General features: G+C 50.1%; 1 protein-coding gene across 3 annotated transcripts in view; it reads left to right on the top strand.

Moving 5' to 3' along the window:
* The first annotated feature begins 861 nt into the window (after window positions 1–861).
* ANKS6 (ankyrin repeat and sterile alpha motif domain containing 6) overlaps window positions 862–20,616 on the top strand; it is a 51,273-nt gene continuing 31,518 nt past the window's right edge. For 2 of the 3 annotated variants that reach the window (XM_040238813.1, XM_040238821.1), the window contains exons 1-8: window positions 862–1,330; window positions 7,528–8,018; window positions 12,747–12,791; window positions 13,474–13,678; window positions 14,437–14,543; window positions 16,158–16,306; window positions 17,609–17,807; window positions 18,607–18,656. In XM_040238813.1, the coding sequence (XP_040094747.1) occupies window positions 984–1,330; window positions 7,528–8,018; window positions 12,747–12,791; window positions 13,474–13,678; window positions 14,437–14,543; window positions 16,158–16,306; window positions 17,609–17,807; window positions 18,607–18,656 (1,593 nt within the window). In that variant the 5' untranslated portion in view covers window positions 862–983. The remainder of the gene's footprint in view (window positions 1,331–7,527; window positions 8,019–12,746; window positions 12,792–13,473; window positions 13,679–14,436; window positions 14,544–16,157; window positions 16,307–17,608; window positions 17,808–18,606; window positions 18,657–20,616) is intronic. The other variant, XM_040238831.1, reaches the window with a different exon arrangement.

Raw genomic sequence — 20,616 nt, 5'->3', positions numbered from 1 at the left:
GTTTGCCCAAGTTCATGTCCATTGAGTCCTTGATGCCATCCAACTATCTCATCCTCTGTTGCCCTCTTCTCCTTCTGTCTTCAATCTTTCCCAGCATCAGGGTCTTTTCCAATGAGTGGGCTGTTCATATCAGCCTTAGTTACGCCGTAAATTGGAGGTGATAGTCTGGGCCCTTCCCCGTGGCCGACAGCATTGCTGTTAAGGATCAAACAGTGAGTCTCAAACTTTAACGTGCTTTAGAATCACCTAGAGGGCTTAAGATACAAGTGACTGGACTCCATATTCGGTTTCCGATTCAGTAGGTCTGGGTAAGATGAGAAAACTTACTTGCATTTGTAAAATGTCGCAGATGGTGGTGCTTCAAGAACCACTGATGAAGAGACATGAAGGTATAGGAGGTGCTTGTAACCCTAACGCCTGTCCCAGACAAGAACGGCTCTGATGGCCGGGCAGGACATTGTGGGAAGACAGAGTGGACCCAACTGTACCTTAACTCAGTCAACGACCATTAAGGAGGCGCCGCGTTAGTGCCGGGTGCCGAGGGTCAGCGGCGCGTCCCACAGGCCTATGAGGCTGTGGTTTCAGACCTCGGCCCAGTGGTCGGGAGCTCGCAGCGTGAGGAGGGCTGGAGAGGCCACTCCGACCTCCGTACGGGGCAGGAAGTCTCTGGAGCTGCGAGGAGGACCCCAAGCGGGCGCCGAAAACTCAAAGCCGAACTCTCAAGCTCTGCGGCGGACGCTGCCTGGAGCTTCCCGGAACCCGCGGTCCACCCCCGCCCGGTTCCCCGCCCCCGGTGCGGGCTATTGAGGCGCGCTCTCGCCCCGGGCGCGCGCCGGGCACACAGTAGGCGCGCGCCCCGGCGCTGCGCACACGGCCGGCACACAGTAGGCGCGCGGGCCGGCGGAAGTGGGCGCCGGCGTGCGGTATCCGGGGGCGGAGCTGGCGCGGCCCGCCCGGCAGACAGACCCGGGCCGCGGGCCGCGATGGGTGAGGGCGGGTTGCCCCCGGCCTTCCAGCTGCTGCTGCGCGCCTGTGATCAGGGCGACACGGAGACTGCGCGGCGGCTGCTGGAGCCGGGGGCTGCGGAACCCGCGGAGCGCGGCGTGGAGCCCGAGGCGGGCGCGGAGCCGGCGGGGCCCGAGGCGGCCGGGCCCGGGGCGGCGGCTGGAGCGCCGGTGCCCGTGGACTGCTCGGACGAGGCGGGCAACACGGCGCTGCAGTTCGCGGCGGCCGGGGGCCACGAGCCGCTGGTGCGCTTCCTGCTGCGACGCGGCGCCTCGGTCAACAGCCGCAACCACTACGGCTGGAGCGCACTCATGCAGGCGGCCAGGTGAGGGGGTCGGGGGTGCCGTGGAGCCTGGGTGGTGTCTAATGACCCCCTGGGCGCGGGGTGGGCTCAGGCGGTCGAACCTGCCCGGCGGCCTCCAGCAGACGCTCCGGGAGGTTAAGAGTGAAGTACTGGTTCGAGAGAGTTGAAACTTTGAGCAGCTAGGGATACGAGCTAGAAGCGGACGCGCTTTTTAATAACGTAAAATCAGAATCCTAAAAGCATCGGCCTTTCAAACACAGAATCTGGAGACAGCAAATAGAATCTTGGCGGCTTAGAAGCTCAGTGATGTTCATTGCAGCAAGGGTTTCCCAAAGAACCTACCTACCCACCCTGGCTTGGTGTTGGGGATGCTGCGGTACTCAGATAAAGTCCCCACGGAAGCAGTATGCCAGTGGGCGGGCCAGGCAAAGGAACAGACTTCACGGGGGACAATCTGAGGGAGCTCTTGGAGAGCCGACTTAGTCTCAGGAAGTGAGGGAAGGTTTCAGGTAAGGATGAGGTATATATTGTCGAGACCTAAGGATACCTAAGAGTTGACCGGGATAGAGGGAGTGAAAGATGGGTGATAGGTGCAAAGGTTTGGAAGCTAAAGTGAAATATGCATTCGTAGGACTGCTAGAACAATGTTGTGGCTGGAAGGGGTTGGGAGTAGTGGGAGATGAGTCTTCTCTGGAGAGAAAGATGCCTGGTGGCAAGGCTGGGAAAAGTGACAGTTGGTAAGGGCACTGGGGAATAATGGAGTGTTCTAGGCAGAGCAAGTGACAGAATGAGATTTATGTTTGGAAAGATCACTTTTACTGCAGTTTGAGGATGGATTGGAGGAGTGAGCTAGAATCAGAACGTCTGGTTAGGAAGGGATTGCAGCAACCCAGAAAGAGGTGATGGTGGCCTGGACTAGAGCAGAGATGGCTCTGGGAGAGCAAAGAAATGAGTTTGAGATGTATTCAGGAAATAGGATGAACCAGACTTGAAATTCTGGTATAAAGAAACTCTGGGGGGACTTCCCTGGTGGTCCAGTGACAGACTTCACACTCCCAATGCAGGAGGCCCAGGTTCAATCCTTGGTCAGTGAGCCAGTTCCCACATGCCACAACTAAAGATCCTGCGTATGGCAACTAAGACCCCATGTGGCCAAATAAATAAATAATTTTTTTTTTTTAAAGAAGAATCTCAGGTATACTGTGAGGTCTCACTCCTGTCAGCCATCTATTTAGATCCTACCCAGCTTCTTGGAGAAATTTCCCAAGGAAGGAACAGAGGTCATTTGTAATTTTGATGAAAGTGAAAGTGAATGTCACTCAGTCCTGTCCGACTCTTTGTGACCCCATGGACTATACAGTCTGTGGAATTCTCCAGACCGGAATACTGGAGTGGGTAGCCATTCTTTTCTTCAGGGGATCTTCCAAACCTAGGGATCGAACCAGGTCTCCCGCATTGCAGGCAGATTCTTTACCGGATGAGCCGCCAGGGAAGCACAGGAATACTGTAATGGGTAGCCTATCCCTTCTCCAGAGGATCTTCCTGACCCAGGAATTGAACCGGGGTCTCCTGCATTGCAGGTTGATTCTTTACCAGCTGAGCTATTAGGTAATTTTGATGGATATTGCAAGATTGCTGTCCATGCAGGTGTATTAACTTTCCAGTGGCTGCTGTAGCAACTTATTACAAAGCTAGCAGCAACCACATCACTCTGACTCCTGCTTCGTCATCACATTTTCTAACTCCTCTACCTCCCTCTTCTACTTTTAAAGATCACTTGTGATTCCATTGAGCTCATCTGGATAATAATCTCCCCATCTCAAGGTCAGCTGATTAATTTCCCCTTTCCCACAGAATTTAACAGGTTCTGGGAATTAGGATCTGGACAATTTTGGGGAGCCCATTACTCTGCTGACACAGTAGTGGTACCAGTTCACCCTCCCTGAAACAGTGTCTATGAGTGCCTGTTTTTCTACAATCTCTCCGACAGAGTATATTATTAAACTTTTGGATTTTTGCATCTGATGAATGAAAAATATTTCAGTGTGGCTGTGATTTGTACTTGTTAAACTGAGTGAAGTAAAACATCTTTCCATATGTATGAGCCATTTGATTTTCTCAAAGGCATTGAAATCACAACATTCTTACCCATAATCTTCTCATTATGACCCAGTTATATTTTATTTGTGAGTTCATTTCCAAGTGTCACATGGTTGTTCCAATCTAATTTGTATTGCAGGAAAATTTTTATTGTGCATTATTTTCAAATATGTCATTTTCAACTGCTTTGTGATATATCATCCATGGGCAGTACTGTGCTTTGCTTAACCATACCTTAGCCCTCGGGCATTTATTTCAGTCTGTAATCACCTAGGGAGCGCCTCCCAGCCGTAACACTCGGCTGCCCATTCGCATGGGTAATGCAGTGTGTTATGCATCTATCAGTCAGGGACCCTTTGTCTTAAGACACCTGATTTCTTGCCCAGCACTGTCTGGGGGTGCCCATAATGTCTTTTGGGCTATGGACTTTACTTCTGAGGTTCCCTGTCTCTTTTTGTGGTCCCATCCACTCTTCCAGGCTTTAAAACTCCAGGTAAGTCCTCATTCCAGTAACTGTCTGTGCCATCCTGTCTCCCTTTCCCCTCTGTCTTAGTCCAGGGCACACATTTATAAGTGGCTTCCTACTGCTCTCTCTTCTTCCAAGTGTGCCTTCTGTAATCCCTCTGTAGAGCTTCCAGATCTTTCTGAAATGACTGTCTGGTTGTGTGTGTCCCGCAGTGGCTCCCTTGATCAGGATGGCCAAGCACATGGCTGTGTGCTGACACATTCCAGTCTTGTGCTTTGCCTCCGCGACAGCAGACGTGCCTCAGCAATGGTGCTCCCGGCAGCCACCACTTTCAACGAAGTGCGCATCTATTTACTGTCACAGCTCTCTGTGTTCCAGAGCTCATCATTGGATCAGGACCACCAGAGACCCTGTGCCTGGACTGCGGTTGGGTCTCTTGTGAATGTTTCAGCATCAGAGATGGTGTCATTCATGTTTTTTTTTTTCCTGTTCTTAAAACAGCCTTTATTGGCTACTTATTTTGTGTCAAGCTCTGTGCTAAGTGCTGCAAATTAGTTAGTTCATTCAGTCTACGCAAAATCTGAGGAAATACTACTGCTGTCTTCCCCATTTTACAGATAAAGAATTGAGGCTCAGAGAAGTTAGTTCACTTGTCCAAGGCCACACAGCTGTGAAGGGATAGAGTCAGATTCACACCTAGGCAGGTGCTCCAGAGCCTGTGCTCCCAGCTATGAGTCCCTTAACTCACTGTTTTCCTCTTGGTATTGGCCACAAGGAAGCCACTCACCAAATTTGCTTAACACTAAAGGGACAGGTTGTGTGGTGTTTATTTTGGCTCCAGTTTTACCCTCGACTTCCTTACTTTCCTTCTCCTGCCCTTCACTTCTCTGCCTGCCAGCGTGGCAGAGCTGGCCTTTCCACCCAGGGCTCTCCGAGAGTGGGAGTATATGCCAGGTTTTTCAACACAGGTGTTAATTGCTGAAATTAATTGGTAATCGTAACAGCTGTCAGAAAGCCCCAAGCTTCCCTATCTTCAGTAATTACCTGTTAGAAAGTTAGCATCCCCCAAATTATCTCAGCCTTCATTGAATCATTTTTTATATTTTCAACCTAATTCTCAATGGCCTTTTGGGCTACTCCTGAATTCAGAAAGCATTCCAAGTGTAGGCATCCTGCTCAGATTTAGGCCTTTCCTTCCTCTGTGAGTTTGTTATACCAGAAGAACTGGAGTTTCAGATGTTAGGGTCTAGGTTCGAGTTTTGACTCAGTCGCTTCCAAATTGAGAGATTCTGGATTATTGCTTTCCATTGTAATCTTCAGATTCCTCATCTGTGAAATACATTATCAGCAGTTTATCTCAGGGCTTACTAAGATCCAATAGATAAAAACAGGATAGTATCTTGTTATCTGCTGCTAGATTTTTATCTCATGCTTGATGACTAAATAGTGTAATCTTTTATAGTTATCTAACCAGTTCTTCAGCTATTTCTGTTGCCTGTTTTGACCATCCTCTTTGGTTATGCCAAGTGTTCATTCACTCATTCATTTGACAGAATTGCCTGAACTCCGCTGGAGTGCAGTCTAACGGGAAGACATAATTATAGAAGGAGGGCCCAGGCACATCAGTAAGGGTAAAGACAGGGGATGGTGGGTTTTCAGGTGAGCTGCACCTGAGCTGATGTGGGGGAAACCACTCCGAGGACATGGGATCTGAACTGAGTCCTGCAGCAGGATAAAGGATGTGCTTATTCAATAAGGACAGGAGGGTCAGAAAGGCAGGATGGCAGAGGCGTGGACAGAGAATAATTGTCGAGTGTAGGTGAGCACAGCTGGAGTACAGCGTGGGATTTGGGAAGAAATGAGGTTGACAAAGTTGGCAGTCCTTGCTGGGCAGTGGGATGTGGGGCAGTAGTCATGAGATTTAGGTTTGGAGAATATCATCATGAAGGACGGGCAGGGAGACAGGCTGGGGTTATAGCTCTCTGCCTTTTTGTCAGATTCTGTCCGCTCTTGAAAAAGGGGCAGGACAGGCCTGGCCCTTCTGCAGCTGGGGAAGCCAGTTCACCAAGCGCTCCCTCCACACTCTGCAGGTGGGGTGACCCAGTGCTGTTAAGGTTCATGGCCCAGAAGGTATTTGTAAGTTCAGAACATTGTTCAGCCTTGGCTGTGCCTCCACAGGGAGGGGAGAGGAACCTGGGTTTAGATGAGAGACAAAACCGTTTCCGGAAAGGAGGGAGCGCCACAAGGGATTCATTCAAAAGCTGCCGCACAGATGCTGGCCTCCTGCCGACATTACCGTCTTGTAAAACCTGGTGCCGGGTGGGGTGGGGGTAAGGGGCCCTTCCAGCTCTGAGCCCAGAAAGAGCGCACTAGAAAGAGTGTATTTGCATTTGCAAATGCTGCAAAACAGAATTTTTCTGCCCTCTGGTGGCAGAAGAAGGAAGAGATTTTACTGGGAGGAGTCGTCTGTTTTCCTCTTCCTGGTATCAGAGTTGGTGGGTACTTGTCTGTCTCCCCAGTAGGGGAGGTTGCTCAAGTTTCCCTGGAGAGGGTCTGGCCCAGACCAGATTCTCAGCCGCCAGCAAGGGACATTCCAGCCAGCAGGGGGGATCAGGCTTCTGGGGAGGGGGGATCAGGCTTCTGGGGAGAGGTGCCCCAGCCCGCCTCTGCTGACCACAGCTATGCCACACCTCTTGGCATGGGGTCTGTGGACTTTCTGTGCATGTGTGTTTGGGGCTGGGGAGGGTAGATGTGAGTCAGACAGGGGCCCTGCCCCTGGGGAATGAGAGCACAGCCAGAGAGGCAGCTTACCCAGCTCTGAAGCAGAATCGCATGAACTCTGCCATGCGGGAAGCAGCGAGGTGTGGGGCAGCAGGATTCAGACAGACTGGGTTTCTGACTCTGTGGATGTCGCTCACCAGCTGGGTGACCTTGGCACATTGTGTAATGTAAAAATATTTAAATGATTAACATTCTAATAGCTGACATTTATGTAGTGCTTCCTTTGGACAAGCACTGTTCTAGGTGCTTTATGTATATTATATATTTGTATATATTAACTCATTTAATCCTCCACAGCTCTTTTAGTAGACACAGTCATATCCCCACTTTAGAGATGAGGAAGTGAAGGCACAAAGAAGTTAAAGTTCTTTGTCCAGGATATGCAGTGGATGGCAGAGCTGGATTCGAAACTAGACAAGGCAGTGTCTCGCCTTTGTGTTGGTGTAGACACAGGGCCAGCACAGTGCCTAGCACCAGAGGAAGGCCTTTCACTATAAGCAGCTATTACAATGTTAAAAATTCATGATTCAGTAATTAATAATTTAACAATGGATGTGCTTAGTCACTCAGTCATGTCCAACTCTTTGCGACCCCATGCATTACAGCCTGCCAGGCTTCTCTGTCCATGGGGATTCTCCAGGCAAGAATACTAGAGTGGGTTGCCATGCCCTCCTCCAGGGGATCTTTCTAATCGAGGGATAGAACCCAGGTCTCCTGCGTTGCAGGAGTATTCTTTATTGACTGAGCTACCAGGGAAGCCCTGACAATTTATAATTAAATGATTACATGAGCTTAATTTATAATTAAGTGATTACATGAGCTTTCTCCTCATCGGGTGTCTTGTGTCACTAATTGTCCATCTCCCTGGCAGATTTGGGCACGTGAGCGTGGCACATCTTCTTTTGGATCATGGGGCTGATGTCAATGCCCAGAACCGCCTGGGGGCCAGTGTGCTCACCGTGGCCTCTCGGGGTGGACACCTGGGCGTGGTAAAGCTGCTCCTGGAAGCTGGTGCCTTCGTGGACCATCACAAACCCTCAGGCGAGGGGGACAGCGGGGACGAGCTGCTGGACATCACGGCCCTGATGGCTGCCATCCAGCATGGACATGAGGCTGTGGTGCGTCTGCTCATGGAGTGGGGCGCAGACCCCAACCATGAGGCCCGGACTGTGGGCTGGAGCCCGCTGATGCTGTCAGCGCTCACTGGGAAGCTTGGCATGGCTCAGCAGCTAGTGGAGAAGGGGGCCAACCCCGACCACCTCAGCGTGCTAGAGAAGACTGCCTTCGAGGTGGCACTTGACCGCAAACACAGGGACGTGGCAGACTACCTGGGCCCGCTGACCACCGTGAGGCCCAAGACAGGTCAGGCCGTGCCGCCACCAGCCTACCCACTCATCCCACCGTGGCTTCCCAGAGGACCCCATTTGTGTTTAAACAGTAAAAGCCAAGGGTTGCCCAAACAAAAGGGCCTGCAGAAATCACAGTCCAGCCTGCAGGGCAGGGGAACTTAAGATGTGGCATGCAGGTGCCTGGCCCACCCTCCAGAGAGTGATCTGTAGCTCTTGGAAGAGCCTGGACTCCTGCACAGCAAGGCCTCTCCCTCCTGGCCAGATGATTCTGGTGTAGGAGGTTCTGCGACCCTTCTAGAAAGTGGTCAGCCAACTTCTGAGAAGGACCAGATAAACAAATATTGTAGGCTTTGTGGGCCGTACAGTCTGTTGCAACTCCTCAGTTTTGCTAGAGTAGAAGCAGCCTACGTGATATGTCAGGGGTGGGTGGGGCTGTGTTCCAGGAAAACTCTAATTCTAAAAACAGGCGTAGGGGCAGGTTTGGCAACCTCAGCTCTTAGGGCACTGTGCCTAACCTCAGCTGCCAGTGACCAGTCCCCAAAGACTAATTCACAGAAAATTCAGCCTGCTTTTAAGTTGTGTTTTTTCAGCATCTATTAGTGTGTCCTGTTTCTTTTTTCTTTTTGCCATCTTTCTGGCATATAAAGAGCTGTCTAAGCACTCCTTAGCAAATCTGCCACAGAACATACCATGTTTTAAAACCCCTAATTCATCATGTGTAACAGAGCATGTAATGTAGAGTTGCACAGCCACAGTGCCCTCTGTCAGTAATGGGTCTGATTTCTGCGTCACTCCTGAGACAGCCCGAGCTGTAAGGCCAGGCTGCAGCATGTGAGCATTTAAGGCTGAAAGGTAAAAATTGGAAGAAAAGGTCTTCAGACAAACTGGCTAAAAAGACTTGAAACTGTTGCAGAGTTTGATGCCATCCAGAGAATACGCAAATAGTCCCGTCAATGAAATTGTGAATCAACTACACTTCAACTTAAAAAAAATTCAAGTGGCCCGTTAAAAAAAAAAAAGAAAACCCATCAATCAAAAGATGTTGCAAATTTGAGAAATGCTTATTAGAAATACACTGTCCGGTCAGAAAACTCTGAAATAAACATGTTGTAAAACCATGTAACAACAGAGAGATGGCAAAAATGAAGAGGACACCAAAACAGAAGGGAAAAAGAAGTAAAGTCTAAGAAAACCTGCCTGAAGCCAGGAGACTTCTTTCCTTTGCACGGATGGGGACAGTGAGGGCCAGAGAGGAGTGGAAGCTGGTTGCAGGTCACTCACCTGTTAAAAGCTGTGTGACACTTAAAGGGTGGGGGGTTCCGTGGGAAAGCACAGGGATGTGACCCCACCCAGCTCCAGCCTTTATGGGGCCTCTGGGATCTGGACACGCTTGGAACTCTCTCTTAGCCTCCCTGTGTCTCTTGCGTAGAATGGAGTCAGTGCCAACTACCAGGAGGTCATGAGCAGAAAACAAGCTGGCCTTTGGTGTGAGAGCCCTCTGGCCAGAACGTGGCAGTTCAGCATCAGGTCCCAGGCAGAGTTGCAGTTAGAAATTAGGGCTCCAGTCTCACCCGGGGTGTTTTTCTTGACTCAAGGCCACTGCCCTCGTTTAAAGGCTTTGGGTGGTGTGATTGTAGCCAAGATGGGAAAGGGAACTGCCTCCTCCCGTCCCTGCTGTGCCTCCACGCCTGACAGGCAGGCTCTTACCTCCCCCTTGGGGGTGTTCATCCATGTTGCAGGTGAGGGAGGTCAGGCGACTTGCTCAAGGCCTCTGCCCTAGAAGTGGATGGTTGGGGACATGAGCCCCACCTATGGGTGCTGAGCTGTACCTCTTGTGCAGCTGATTCCTCCTTCCTCAGATTCCTCCAGCTGGGTTTCTGGGGTCTTAGCTCCCCACGAGCCTCCTTATGGACTGCCCTGACACTCTGGGGAAGCAATGCCCTACTCTCTTCAAAATGTGCAGACACAGTGGTGGGTATAGCCAAGGTCACCCTCTACCTGGCTCCACCTGGCCTTGACCATGCTGGCTGAGGGACCTTGGACCAGTTGCCTCCATTCTCCAAGCTTCCATTTTGTCTCCCATAAGTGAGGGGCAGGAGTACCCCTGCCTCACAGGACCACTGTGAGGATCAAATGAGGTCATCCCAGCCCAGAGAGAGCACATGAGAAGATGCCGGCAGCTGCCGTCGCCCGTTACTGTCGCTGTCGTAATTGACAGGACCAGGTCACGGTTATGAGCAGACTTCCCTGTTGAGCAGACTTCCCTGTCGAGCAGACTTCCCTGTCGAGCAGACACAGGTTTGAGGCTCAGCTCTGTCCCCCTAGGACTCCAATGTCCTCTTTCATAAAACAGCTGTAACGAATGCACTTGCCTTGTGAGGTCCCATGAGCAGTAGGAAGATAATGCTGGTACTACCCTGGAGTACCCCAGAGCCTGGCACATAGAGAGCAGTGAGCGGAAGCTACCAAAATGGATTTGTATTCACCATTCATTCATTCCAGTATTCTGCAAGTATTTGTTGACTGCCAATGTACCAGGTACCATTCTAGGCACCAGTGAACAAACCAGATCCAACTTCTGCCCTTGAGGATCTTGGCTTCTGGAGGAGAGATGGCAAAAAATAGGAAATAAGCGTGTTAAATAAGTTACATAGTATGGTAGGTGGTAAGTACTGTGGTAAGAAAGAAAATGGGCGGGGTGGAGGATTTGGTCGCAGTGGAGGTACTGGGTGGTGCAGGCCACCATATGAAGCAGGGTCATTGGGTGGCCCCTGAGAGGAGCTGGGAGTTCAGCTGCGTTGCAGGAGCTGAGAGAGTGCTCCATTTTCAGGCTCTCAGAGAATAGCCTTCAGAAGAGCCATGTTACTAATAGTGACAGATTATTAAACAAATAGTATTTGGCCCCAGCTCTTTTTGTGAGGTGCTAGGAAACCCACCCCCTGCCCCCATCAGGGCCTTGGAGACTCCCAGCTCTCTCCCTCACATTAGCTGCAAGAGGCTGTAATCGTTATTGTGACACCCTCCTCACCCCCAATGTGGTCATTCCCTGGCCTGTGGAGGGGTCCCTGGAGTTGCTCTGATATTGATGCAATAATTGGAGCCCAGAGTGAGGAAGGGACCAGCCCAGGGTCAGTGGGCATCGAGCATAGCCGCTCCAGCCTCCTGAGGTCAGGCTAGACTGTCAGTGATTCGTTTGTACCAGATGGTTGCTTAGCAACAAACACTAGGCCCAGTTGACACATTGTTTTCTGTCGAAGAGTCTTGGCATGAAGGAGGCTGTGGGCTATAGCAAATTAGGCTCTTAAACACTTAAAAGGAATGAGACATATTTTTAAAAATGAAGTTTCATAATTTCTTTATAGTATCTCAAAGGCAGAATTAGGCACTTGGTTCCATGGCCCTGTCTATACTTTCCTATAAGTGCCCTGGAGTTAACTAGTACCCTTTCTGGGGTGGGTGCTGGTCACTAGGAAAGATAACAAAAATTGTTGCTTGTGTGGTGGTGGTGGTTTAGTCGCTAAGTCGTGTCTGACTCTTGCAGTCCTGTGGACTGTAGCCTGTCAGGCTCCTCTGTCCATGGGATTCTCCAGGCAAGAATATTGGAGTGGGTTGCCATTTCCTTCTCCAGGGGATCTTCCCGACCCAGGAATTGAACCTGGGTCTGCTGCATTGCAGGCAGATGATTTACCAACTGAGCTATGAGGGAAGCTGTTTGTATAGAGCTTAAAAATTTCTGGAGCATTTTCCCATCTATATTATCCACCCCTGCAACCACTACCTGCTCTCCATGTTAGCATGTTGTCTGCATTATCAGTGATGAGGAGACACATCTCTGGAAATAGGTGGATCTGGATATCCTGGCTCCAGACTCCTTGTGCCACTCTGCACCTTCTTCCAGCTGCTGGCGGAGGCTGATCGAGACCAGGGATGTGGCCCAGAGTCCCAGGTTTTCTCCTGCAGCTGCTCTATTGTCTGGTATTAGTCAAAAGAAGTCCTGCATTCGCTCTTAACGAGCAAAAAGACTAGTCGTGAGGGTGGCTACTTTCTGAACAGGAGGGAGCAGGTTACCCACTAGCTCTAGCTTCAAGGAGGGTGATGTAGAACAGATAAGTAAGGGGCTGGCATTGGGTGGGTGCAGCGAGGCCCAGCATGAAGACATCAGAAGGAAGCATCTGCAGGTCTGGGTCATGGGTGACCTTCAGAATCACTCAGATGGCTGCTTATTTGGGAAAGAAAGCAAATATTAGCATTGGCAACCATGACCTCCTCTGGGTTTAGCTGCCCAGTGTCTTAGGTATTAGAATGAAAGCCTGCTCTGGAATTACTTCATGGTTGTACATTTACTTTTTAGAATAAAAGAATCATTGTTCTTAAAATCTTCATAGGAATACAGATTTTTCCAAGACTATACTTTTCCATTATATCTGAGAAAGGACATTCCAAAATTTGGAATGCCTAAAAAAGACTGCTTTATAAGTTGTGGGATCCGGAAATGGTCTGCTCGTTCATGTTTTCCTGGCCAGATGACCTCCCACAGTCTGTCTCTGAAGCGTTTTCAGACAGTCTGATGATAACCCTTCCAGAAGGGCTGCTGGAGTTAGTCCATTACCTAGGTCTCTGATTAGATTGCTTGTGAAAAGTAAATCATTTTTAAAGGTAGGCTGGGTCGTTACACCCTTGTGACTTTTCTGTAATTTTACACTTTTCCGTGGTTAACTTTTAAAAATCTTTGTTTACCCAGATGAGGAGAAAAGGCGACCTGATATTTTCCATGCATTAAAAATGGGTAAGCACTTTAGAAAACCTTTGGATATTTAAGAATACAGTACTGTTTCTCCCAAACTAATATCGATAGTCCTTTTCAAGGCCACCCAGAGTATTTGGGGAAGAAACAGGTGTTTTGTTGTTTCCTGACTCTGGTTTCACCCAGGGAGGTTCAGACGCTGGAGACTGGGAGTTATGGTGCTTTGCACACAACTTCCAGATTATTTTCTCAGGCCCCCTCTGCCTCTCCTGCTAGACCCTGTGGCTATGTCCTAACTTTTACTTACCTCTGAAATGCCTGGCTGCCCACCTCCCTACTCCACTCTCTTTGTAATGAAGAGCTATTTAGTCTAGTATTGCCTCTCCTGAAACAGACCTCCACCTCCAGGAAGCCCACCCTGCTCCTCACCTCTTAGGGAGACCTGGGCTGTCTTTCTGCATGTGCATTGCCCCTCATCATCACTCTTTTAAGATAGCAATAACACGTCTCTCTTTCAGTAAAGCTATTTGTGTGCTTGGCTCCATCCCTTATAGACTGAAGGATTGGAGAATGGGGGCTACCTCTGACTCGTCTTTGTAGCCCCTGCGAGGCGCAGCCACCCAGTACAGAGGCCGGCTCAGCACATTTGTTCTGGGAAGCCACTGGGTAAATCATCCTGCAGTGCCAGGCCCGTGGATCACCAGGACTTCTGCTTCTTTGGCAGGAAACTTCCAGCTGGTCAAAGAGATTGCTGATGAAGACCCCAACCATGTGAACCTGGTTAATGGGGATGGGGCCACCCCACTGATGCTGGCAGCTGTCATGGGACAGCTGCCTCTGGTGCAGCTGCTGGTGGAGAGGCATGCCGACGTGGACAAGCAGGACAGTGCCCACGGCTGGACAGCCCTCATGCAGGCTACCTACCACGGGTCAGCACCAGCCCCACCCCCTCAGCAGGGAGCCTAAGAGGATGCCCCAGGCTGAAATAGGGTGCCTGATGGGTTGCTGGTCCTGAGATGCTACAGATAAGCACCCCACCCATTGTGAAGATGCTGAGACAAAACGATGCAGGCTTGGTCTGTCCTGCGTTCCTACCCTTTGTGTCCAGATTTCCTGTTGCCTCGGCAGTGTTACCTGGTGCTTCCACATCCCTTCTCGTCCAGTCACCCCTCTCCCTTTCTGGATGCCTCCTCCTCGGGGCAGGCTGACCAAGGGGCAGGGATCTGCATATAGCCTTGCACCTGCTCGGTGGTGATCTGATTCCAAATTAGGGGCTCCGTCTTTGCCCCGCTTCAGGTGATCAGAGCACTCTCCTGTGTCCTCTGAAAGTGGCTTTCTTCCTCATTTGATCCTCTGACTTCCACATCAAAGACTCTGGCCTGCCGGAGGACTTCAGTCAGGTCCCAGTGAGGGGCAAGAGGGGTGGGGTCTGTGTGTGGTCCTGGGAGCCAGTGGTTTTGGGGCAGAGCCTTGTGTTTTCATTTTATTCGTGGAAAGAGCACTCAGGCTTTGATTTCTGTCGTGACTGCCCGCAGGGTAGGGAACAAGGGCTGGGGGACAGCTTTCCGAGCTCTCTCTCACGTGCACAGATGCTGCTGGAGTTAAAGCCACCGCTCTTGTTGCCCAGGAGCAAGGCCACACTTTCCCTTTCAGCTGGTCTTACTCTGGCTTTTTGTTTCTTCCACAGGAACAAAGAGATTGTCAAATATCTGCTAAACCAAGGAGCTGATGTTACTCTTCGTGCGAAAAATGGGTACACAGCCTTTGACCTAGTGATGCTGCTGAGCGATCCTGGTGGGTTGTTTTAGGAAAAGCGTTTTAAACTTGCTGGGTTTTCTGGCTGGGAATCCAGATCATCCCCTATGTGAAGGCGGAAGCCACTCTCAAGCCCCCAGAGCTCCCCACACACCCTCAGGCAAGTCTTCACTTCTCCCAGGTGAAGGGCATTGGGGAGAATGGGCGCAGCTGGGACCAGCTAGTCCCTGAGGCCTCTTCTGGCTCCAGCCTTCCAGGAGTCTCCAGGCAGGAAGGCCTTGGCCATCCACACAAATCCTGGAATGGTATCTGTGCCTCTCAGCTAGAAACTGAGTGACTCAGGAGGAAACAGGCCCCCGTGGACAAGGAGAATAGACAAAGCAGTGACCGCCTTGGCTTACTGTGTAGGTGGAAGCTCCAGGTCAAGGGTCTTGTCAACATTACTAACCCCTAGCTAGCACCTGCTAGGACCTCAGACCCTCTGCTACTTTGACAGACCTTCCTCTGGAACCTGTGACTTTCCATTAGCTAACTCAAGGGGTAAGGGGTCTCTCTACCTGTCATCTCTCTTGGGACTCCCGAGTTTTAGCCCAGAGAGGGAGAAGCTGGGAGGCTCTTCTGACCCACAGCCTCTGAGTCCTGAGCTGGATCCTACCCTGCTGACTTGGGGAGGGGAGGATTCTGCCTCCGTGAGTGGAGGGGCTCCCGCTGCCTCTCTCAATACGGGGGCAGCAGGCCAAGTGTCCTTCCTCACCACCAGCACAGCCACCCCCCACCCTCCCTCCTGTGGGACCCCCTTGTCACAGATACGTGCCGGTTCTATCTTATCCTCGCAGAGAGGATGTGCCCAGGAGTAACTGATCCTGGCTGGAGAGGTGGGGCCGTCCACCCAGGTCCCATGGTCTCACTCCTTGCGTGCAGTCTGCCAGGGACCCTGGGCTGCATTGCACACAGGCTTTTCTCCAACAGCTTTATCTCTTCCACCGTGTCTCTTCCTTCCCCCCATTCATCCTCCCTGCCTTTCTCAATAAAACAACCTACCCCAGTGGATTTTTTTTCCTAGTGGGTTTTCAAATGAAGTTTTTGCCTGAAATTTTCAAAGAGACACATGTTGGAGAGAAAAAAAAAACAACAGTCAAGAGAAAAGCATATTCATAGTTCGTAGTATTTTCTTCTCCATCCTGCTTGTTGCTTTTTTAATAGCCTAGTTGAGTTAATAATAACTAATACTACTTAATCTTTCTTAAGCACTTACCATATGTTAGGAATTCCCTCAGATCCTTCAGACACCTTTATGTGGTGGGTACTGTCACCCCTTCATTGACCTGCAGTTACACAGCCTGGGAAGAACAGGGGCAGAATTCCAACTTCAGTCATCTGGCTGTAGCGCCTCTACTTTTTAAACACTCCACCCCTCTGTCCTCCTGGTAGGACAGGGCATCTGGTTTTCATTTCTGCTTAAGTGGGTTAAACCCTGCTGCCGTGTTTGCCCCTCTGAAGAGCCAGTGGAGAGGCAGGGGCACCTTGATCCTGGAGTAACACAGGTGCTGCGCGACTGAGTTCTCAGGCTGCTGGGGGGGTCGTCTGGAGACCCCTCCCCCCATGGCCCCACAGACATATTTGCAGGTAAAAGGCTGCCTTTTGTGTCCATAGACACGGAACTTGTTCGACTGCTGGCATCTGTCTGCATGCAGGTGAATAAAGACAAAGGCCGGCCCAGCCACCCGCCACCGCTGCCCCACTCGAAGGTCCGACAGCCCTGGAGTGTCCCGGTGCTGCCTGATGACAAAGGCGGGCTCAAGGTTTGCCTTTTCCTGTCTTAAAGAGCATCAGAGAGCCACGCCTGAGCAGGCGAAGCAGGAAGAGGCTTGCCACTTCCTTATTACCCGGAGCTGCTTTAGGACAGGGTAGCAAGTAGAGTTAACAGTAGGGGCAGGAAGTAAGCTGGAGGTGAGCAATGAGGAACGGCGGTGACCAGGGAAAACGGAGGTGATCGTAACCACTTGCTGGCAGTAGTGGCTCCTTGCAAGTGTGTGGGTCCATGTTGCTACATTTTCCCATCGTTTTCAGGAGAAACTGAAAACCCAGATTTTGATGCAGAGCCGCAATTTATAAATGTAGAGAATGGTTAACATTTTTTGCATGATGTAGTGTTGAGCTGGCTAGCCTCAAACACCTCTCCTTCCTGGCCATCTGTCTGTGGCCTGTGCTTCAGTGTGGACAGTAGTTGCTGACTGTACATTCTAGGGCCTCTCTGTAGTCCACAGGCCCCCATCAGCTGCTACCGGAAGCCCCAGAACCAAGCTCCAGCTGCTTATTTCTAAACTGCAAGTTGAATGTTTCTCTTTGAATGTCTTATCCTCCCAGCCCCGCTCTGCTTGTTGAAAATCAAAATTATTTTTTCCCTTTTCCTGGCTGGGGTTCTAACACTTCCTCAGATCTGCAGACTTGGCATTCTTCTCATGTCTGTTGCTCACCCAAGGCCCTGGATCCTTCCTCTCAGTGTTGTTTGCATAGATTTCGTTGTCCTTGCCTCACTGCCATCTCTGTAGACCAGGGCCTCGCAGCCTCCCTTTGGTGCCATGCCAGTAACCTCTGAGCTCTCGTGGGGTTGTGTAGATGCCCTGGGGGTGGCACCTGTCCTCTCTCTAGGTGAAGAGGCATCAGCTGCAGGAGCAGATGGCCCAGGCCTTGGAGTGGACAACCTGATAGCTCTCACATTGTTAGTGGAATAGGGCGAAGGAGGTTATGCAGTTTGAGATGTTCAGGTGTTTGGTGTTGCCTCTGTCCATCTGTCCATCCCTGTTGGACTCATAAGACGTCCAGCAAGTTGATGTCGCTGGGTCTCTGTGTCTCAGACTGTGCATTGCAGAGATTGATGCAGAGTGTTAGCAAATTGGGTTCCCTGCCACCTCCAGACTATTGGAAAGGCCCCCTGCAGGCTGGGTCAGGAAGGATTTAGAGAGAACTAAGGGTACTGTGGTCGATGGGTAATGCCTGCAGTGGGCCCAGGAGAGGAGAGGTGGGGCACGTGTGGAGTGTGGTTGCTCTCCCTGGGCTCGGTGTGGTTGGGGCTTGACCTCTGCTCTGTATTCCCTTGGCAGTCCTGGTGGAACCGAATGTCTAATCGGTTCCGGAAGCTTAAACTGATGCAGACACTGCCGCGTGGGCTGTCCAGCAACCAGCCATTGCCTTTCTGTGATGAGCCAGAGCCAGCACTGGACTCCACAATGAGGGCGGCGCCCCTGGACAAGACCAGCCGCTCTGGGCTCCCCGATGTGGCCCCCGTGACAAAAGACAATGGTGAGGAAAAGTTGCATGTGCGGTAGGATTTCCAGAATGGCCAAAGCCTGGACCTCTTTGCCCTCTTCCTCCGCCCTTCGTCCCCGCGCCTGGGCTGTGGCAGAGAGAAGAGGATGTTGGGAGGTGACACTGGTGCAGAACGGCCAGTTTGGTGAAGACTTAAGGGACAGAAGCTCATCTAAGGGGCTGACTGCGAAGGGTAGAATGGGGAGGCTGGCAGCAAGTCCCAGCTTCCTGTCCTGCATGCGCTGTTGAGAAACCTTTGGCCAGTCACTGTCTCTCCCTTGCCTTCGATAGGCGGTTTTCCTGCTTGCCAAGTGTGATTGGTCTGCACCCACCAGCAGTGTTTTGAAGTGGAGTGAGTTACTGGGGTTGGAGTGGGGATAGTGAGCTCCCCACCATTGGAAATATTCAACAGCTTGGATGACTTTGCCAGGGCACTGAAGAAGAGTCCCACACTGGAAAACTGATTAGGTCAGATCCGTTCTAACAGTCCGACTCTCCACACCCAGACTAGTTCCTTGGGTACCATTGGTTGAGACAGACTATTGAGCTCGACATACCACTGTCTGACCCAGCATGACAATGGTTTATGGAAAAGCTGCAAACACACTCTAAGATAGCTTTTAAATGCTTCCCTTCTCTTCAGATATTGAATACCAATTATTATTAAATATTTAATCACTCAAGAGAGTTGGTTTTCCAGGATGAAGGCTGACCTGGTCACCTGTCCTCATGCTGTAAATTCGTGGTGGTTGGGGGAGGGGGTCATTTCAGGAAACTTCCATTTGTTTCTCAGGTACTGGGAGCACAAGAGGAGAAAAGGAAGATGTGTTATTGACAACCATGGTGAGTGTGGGGCTTTTCTGAAAGCATTTCAGGTCTCTTCCAATCGTTAGTGGATTGACTTATAAGGAGGGATGTGGGCACTTTTTCTTTCTTTGTGGTGGTTACAGATGGGGTCGATGTCAAAATGTGTAGCAATGGGTATATCTCTGGCACCAAGGAATCAGAATAGGTGCCAGTCCTAAATTCTGGGTAAGGCTGTGCTGGTGCTTAGCAGCCAGGGCTAAGCCCTGATCATGTTTCAGGGAGGCATGAGTACAGGGGCCGTGTCGGTGTAGGAACTGATGGTGACATTGGACTGACCATTTTGGTTATGGAGAGCCAAGGAGAGAGGAGTCAAAGAAGAGAGTATGTTTCCAGCTTGAGAGAGGCCTCAGTGTCTTCATCTATAAATTAGAGATGTATCAGTTTTAGGTTCAGCTGTGAGTAACAAAATCCCCGAATGACTGGCATAAATTTGACAGGATATTTCTCTCAAGTAAGTGAAGTTCAAGACTGGTTCATTGATCCATAGAATTAGAGACCTAGGTTCCTTTTACCTGTTGGTCTCCCTGGCATGGCTTCTACTACCAAGGTTACCTCTTGGTCTAAGATGGCTGCCAGAGCTCCATCCATTACTGCTTCATCCCAGCTGACAGCAAAGATGACTGGAGAAGAGGTGACCATGGGCACAGGCCAGATGTCTGTAAAGAAATTTCCTGGAAATTCACACATCACTTGTTGCTTACATTAAAGGGGCCAGAATTTAGTCACATGGCCCATTCACACTGCATAGAAGTCTTTGTTCCAAGTTGGTCATGTGCTCATCTATCAGGCATGTCTGTGAAGGAGATATGGAGGATGGATATTAGGCAATAGCTAGCTAGCCTTCTCTTACGTAGGAGATGCTATTCCTCATGGTTGTGGTTTTTAAGTATCATCTCCAGGAAGATCTTAACATAACATCTGACCCAGGGTGAACTCTTATTTATCTGCTGTGTGTCCTTGGATGTGTTACCTCACTTCTCTGGGCTTCATTTCTCTTCTCTGAAATGAGTCTCCTGGTTGGAGTCAAGTCCCTTTAACTCTGAGGCCCTAATCTGGAGGCTGGCCAGGAGAGGGCAGTGTTGGAGAGAAGAAGGGAGCAGAGGTGCCCCCAAAGAACTAAGCTGCCCCAGGATCTCTGGGGCCCTGATGGGGTCTGTCTGCTCTGCACTGCTGTGAGATAGGTATAAATTGGTGTCTGCACACTGACCGTGGACATACAACATTTGATAATGTTAGTAAATAGCAATAATTGCTTTCAGTATGTAGACAGAAATGCTCTTATTGAATTTTTGGAAGATGCAGTAAAGTATAAAGAAAAAATCGCCCTTGGTCACACATCCAGATATAAGCATGATTGACATTTTGTGGCATATATCATTTGAGTATTTTTCCTAATCATTTTTTTGTATCTGTGAATATGATATCATGCTATATATAATAAACAAATACTTAGCACAGCACTAAATATAATGCTTATTAAGTATTTGCTGCAGTTTACATATATTCACTCACTTATATCCCAAAAAACCATGCCAGGTCAGGCACTTTTGTTGTTGTTCAGTTGCTAAGTCATGTCCGACTCTGACCCCATGGACTACAGCACGCCAGACCTCCCTATTCTTCACTATCTCCCAGAGTTTGCCCAAGTTCATGTCCATTGAGTCAGTGATGCACTGTTATCTGCCCCCACTGTGTTGAACCTGCTGTTTTAACAGTTTGTCATGACCATCTTCTCTGTGTCAGAAACACTCTTTGGCCCCATCACATCCAATGATTAAATGATGTAACATTCCATCATCTCTTTATCCAAGACTGATCTGCTGGACTTTGGGGTTCCTAGTTTTTGTTTTCACAGCTCTGATGAATTATCCTTATGCCGATGAGGTTGTTGAGGCCCAGAGGGGTCAGCCCTTATTCACAGACTTTCAGAAAAGCA

The sequence above is a fragment of the Oryx dammah genome, unplaced genomic scaffold (genome assembly GCF_014754425.2).
Source record: "Oryx dammah isolate SB20612 unplaced genomic scaffold, SCBI_Odam_1.1 HiC_scaffold_1, whole genome shotgun sequence".
Lineage (NCBI taxonomy): Eukaryota > Metazoa > Chordata > Mammalia > Artiodactyla > Bovidae > Oryx > Oryx dammah.
The sequence above is the reverse complement of the archived record's forward strand: the minus strand, read 5'-3'. Positions and strand labels throughout refer to the sequence as shown.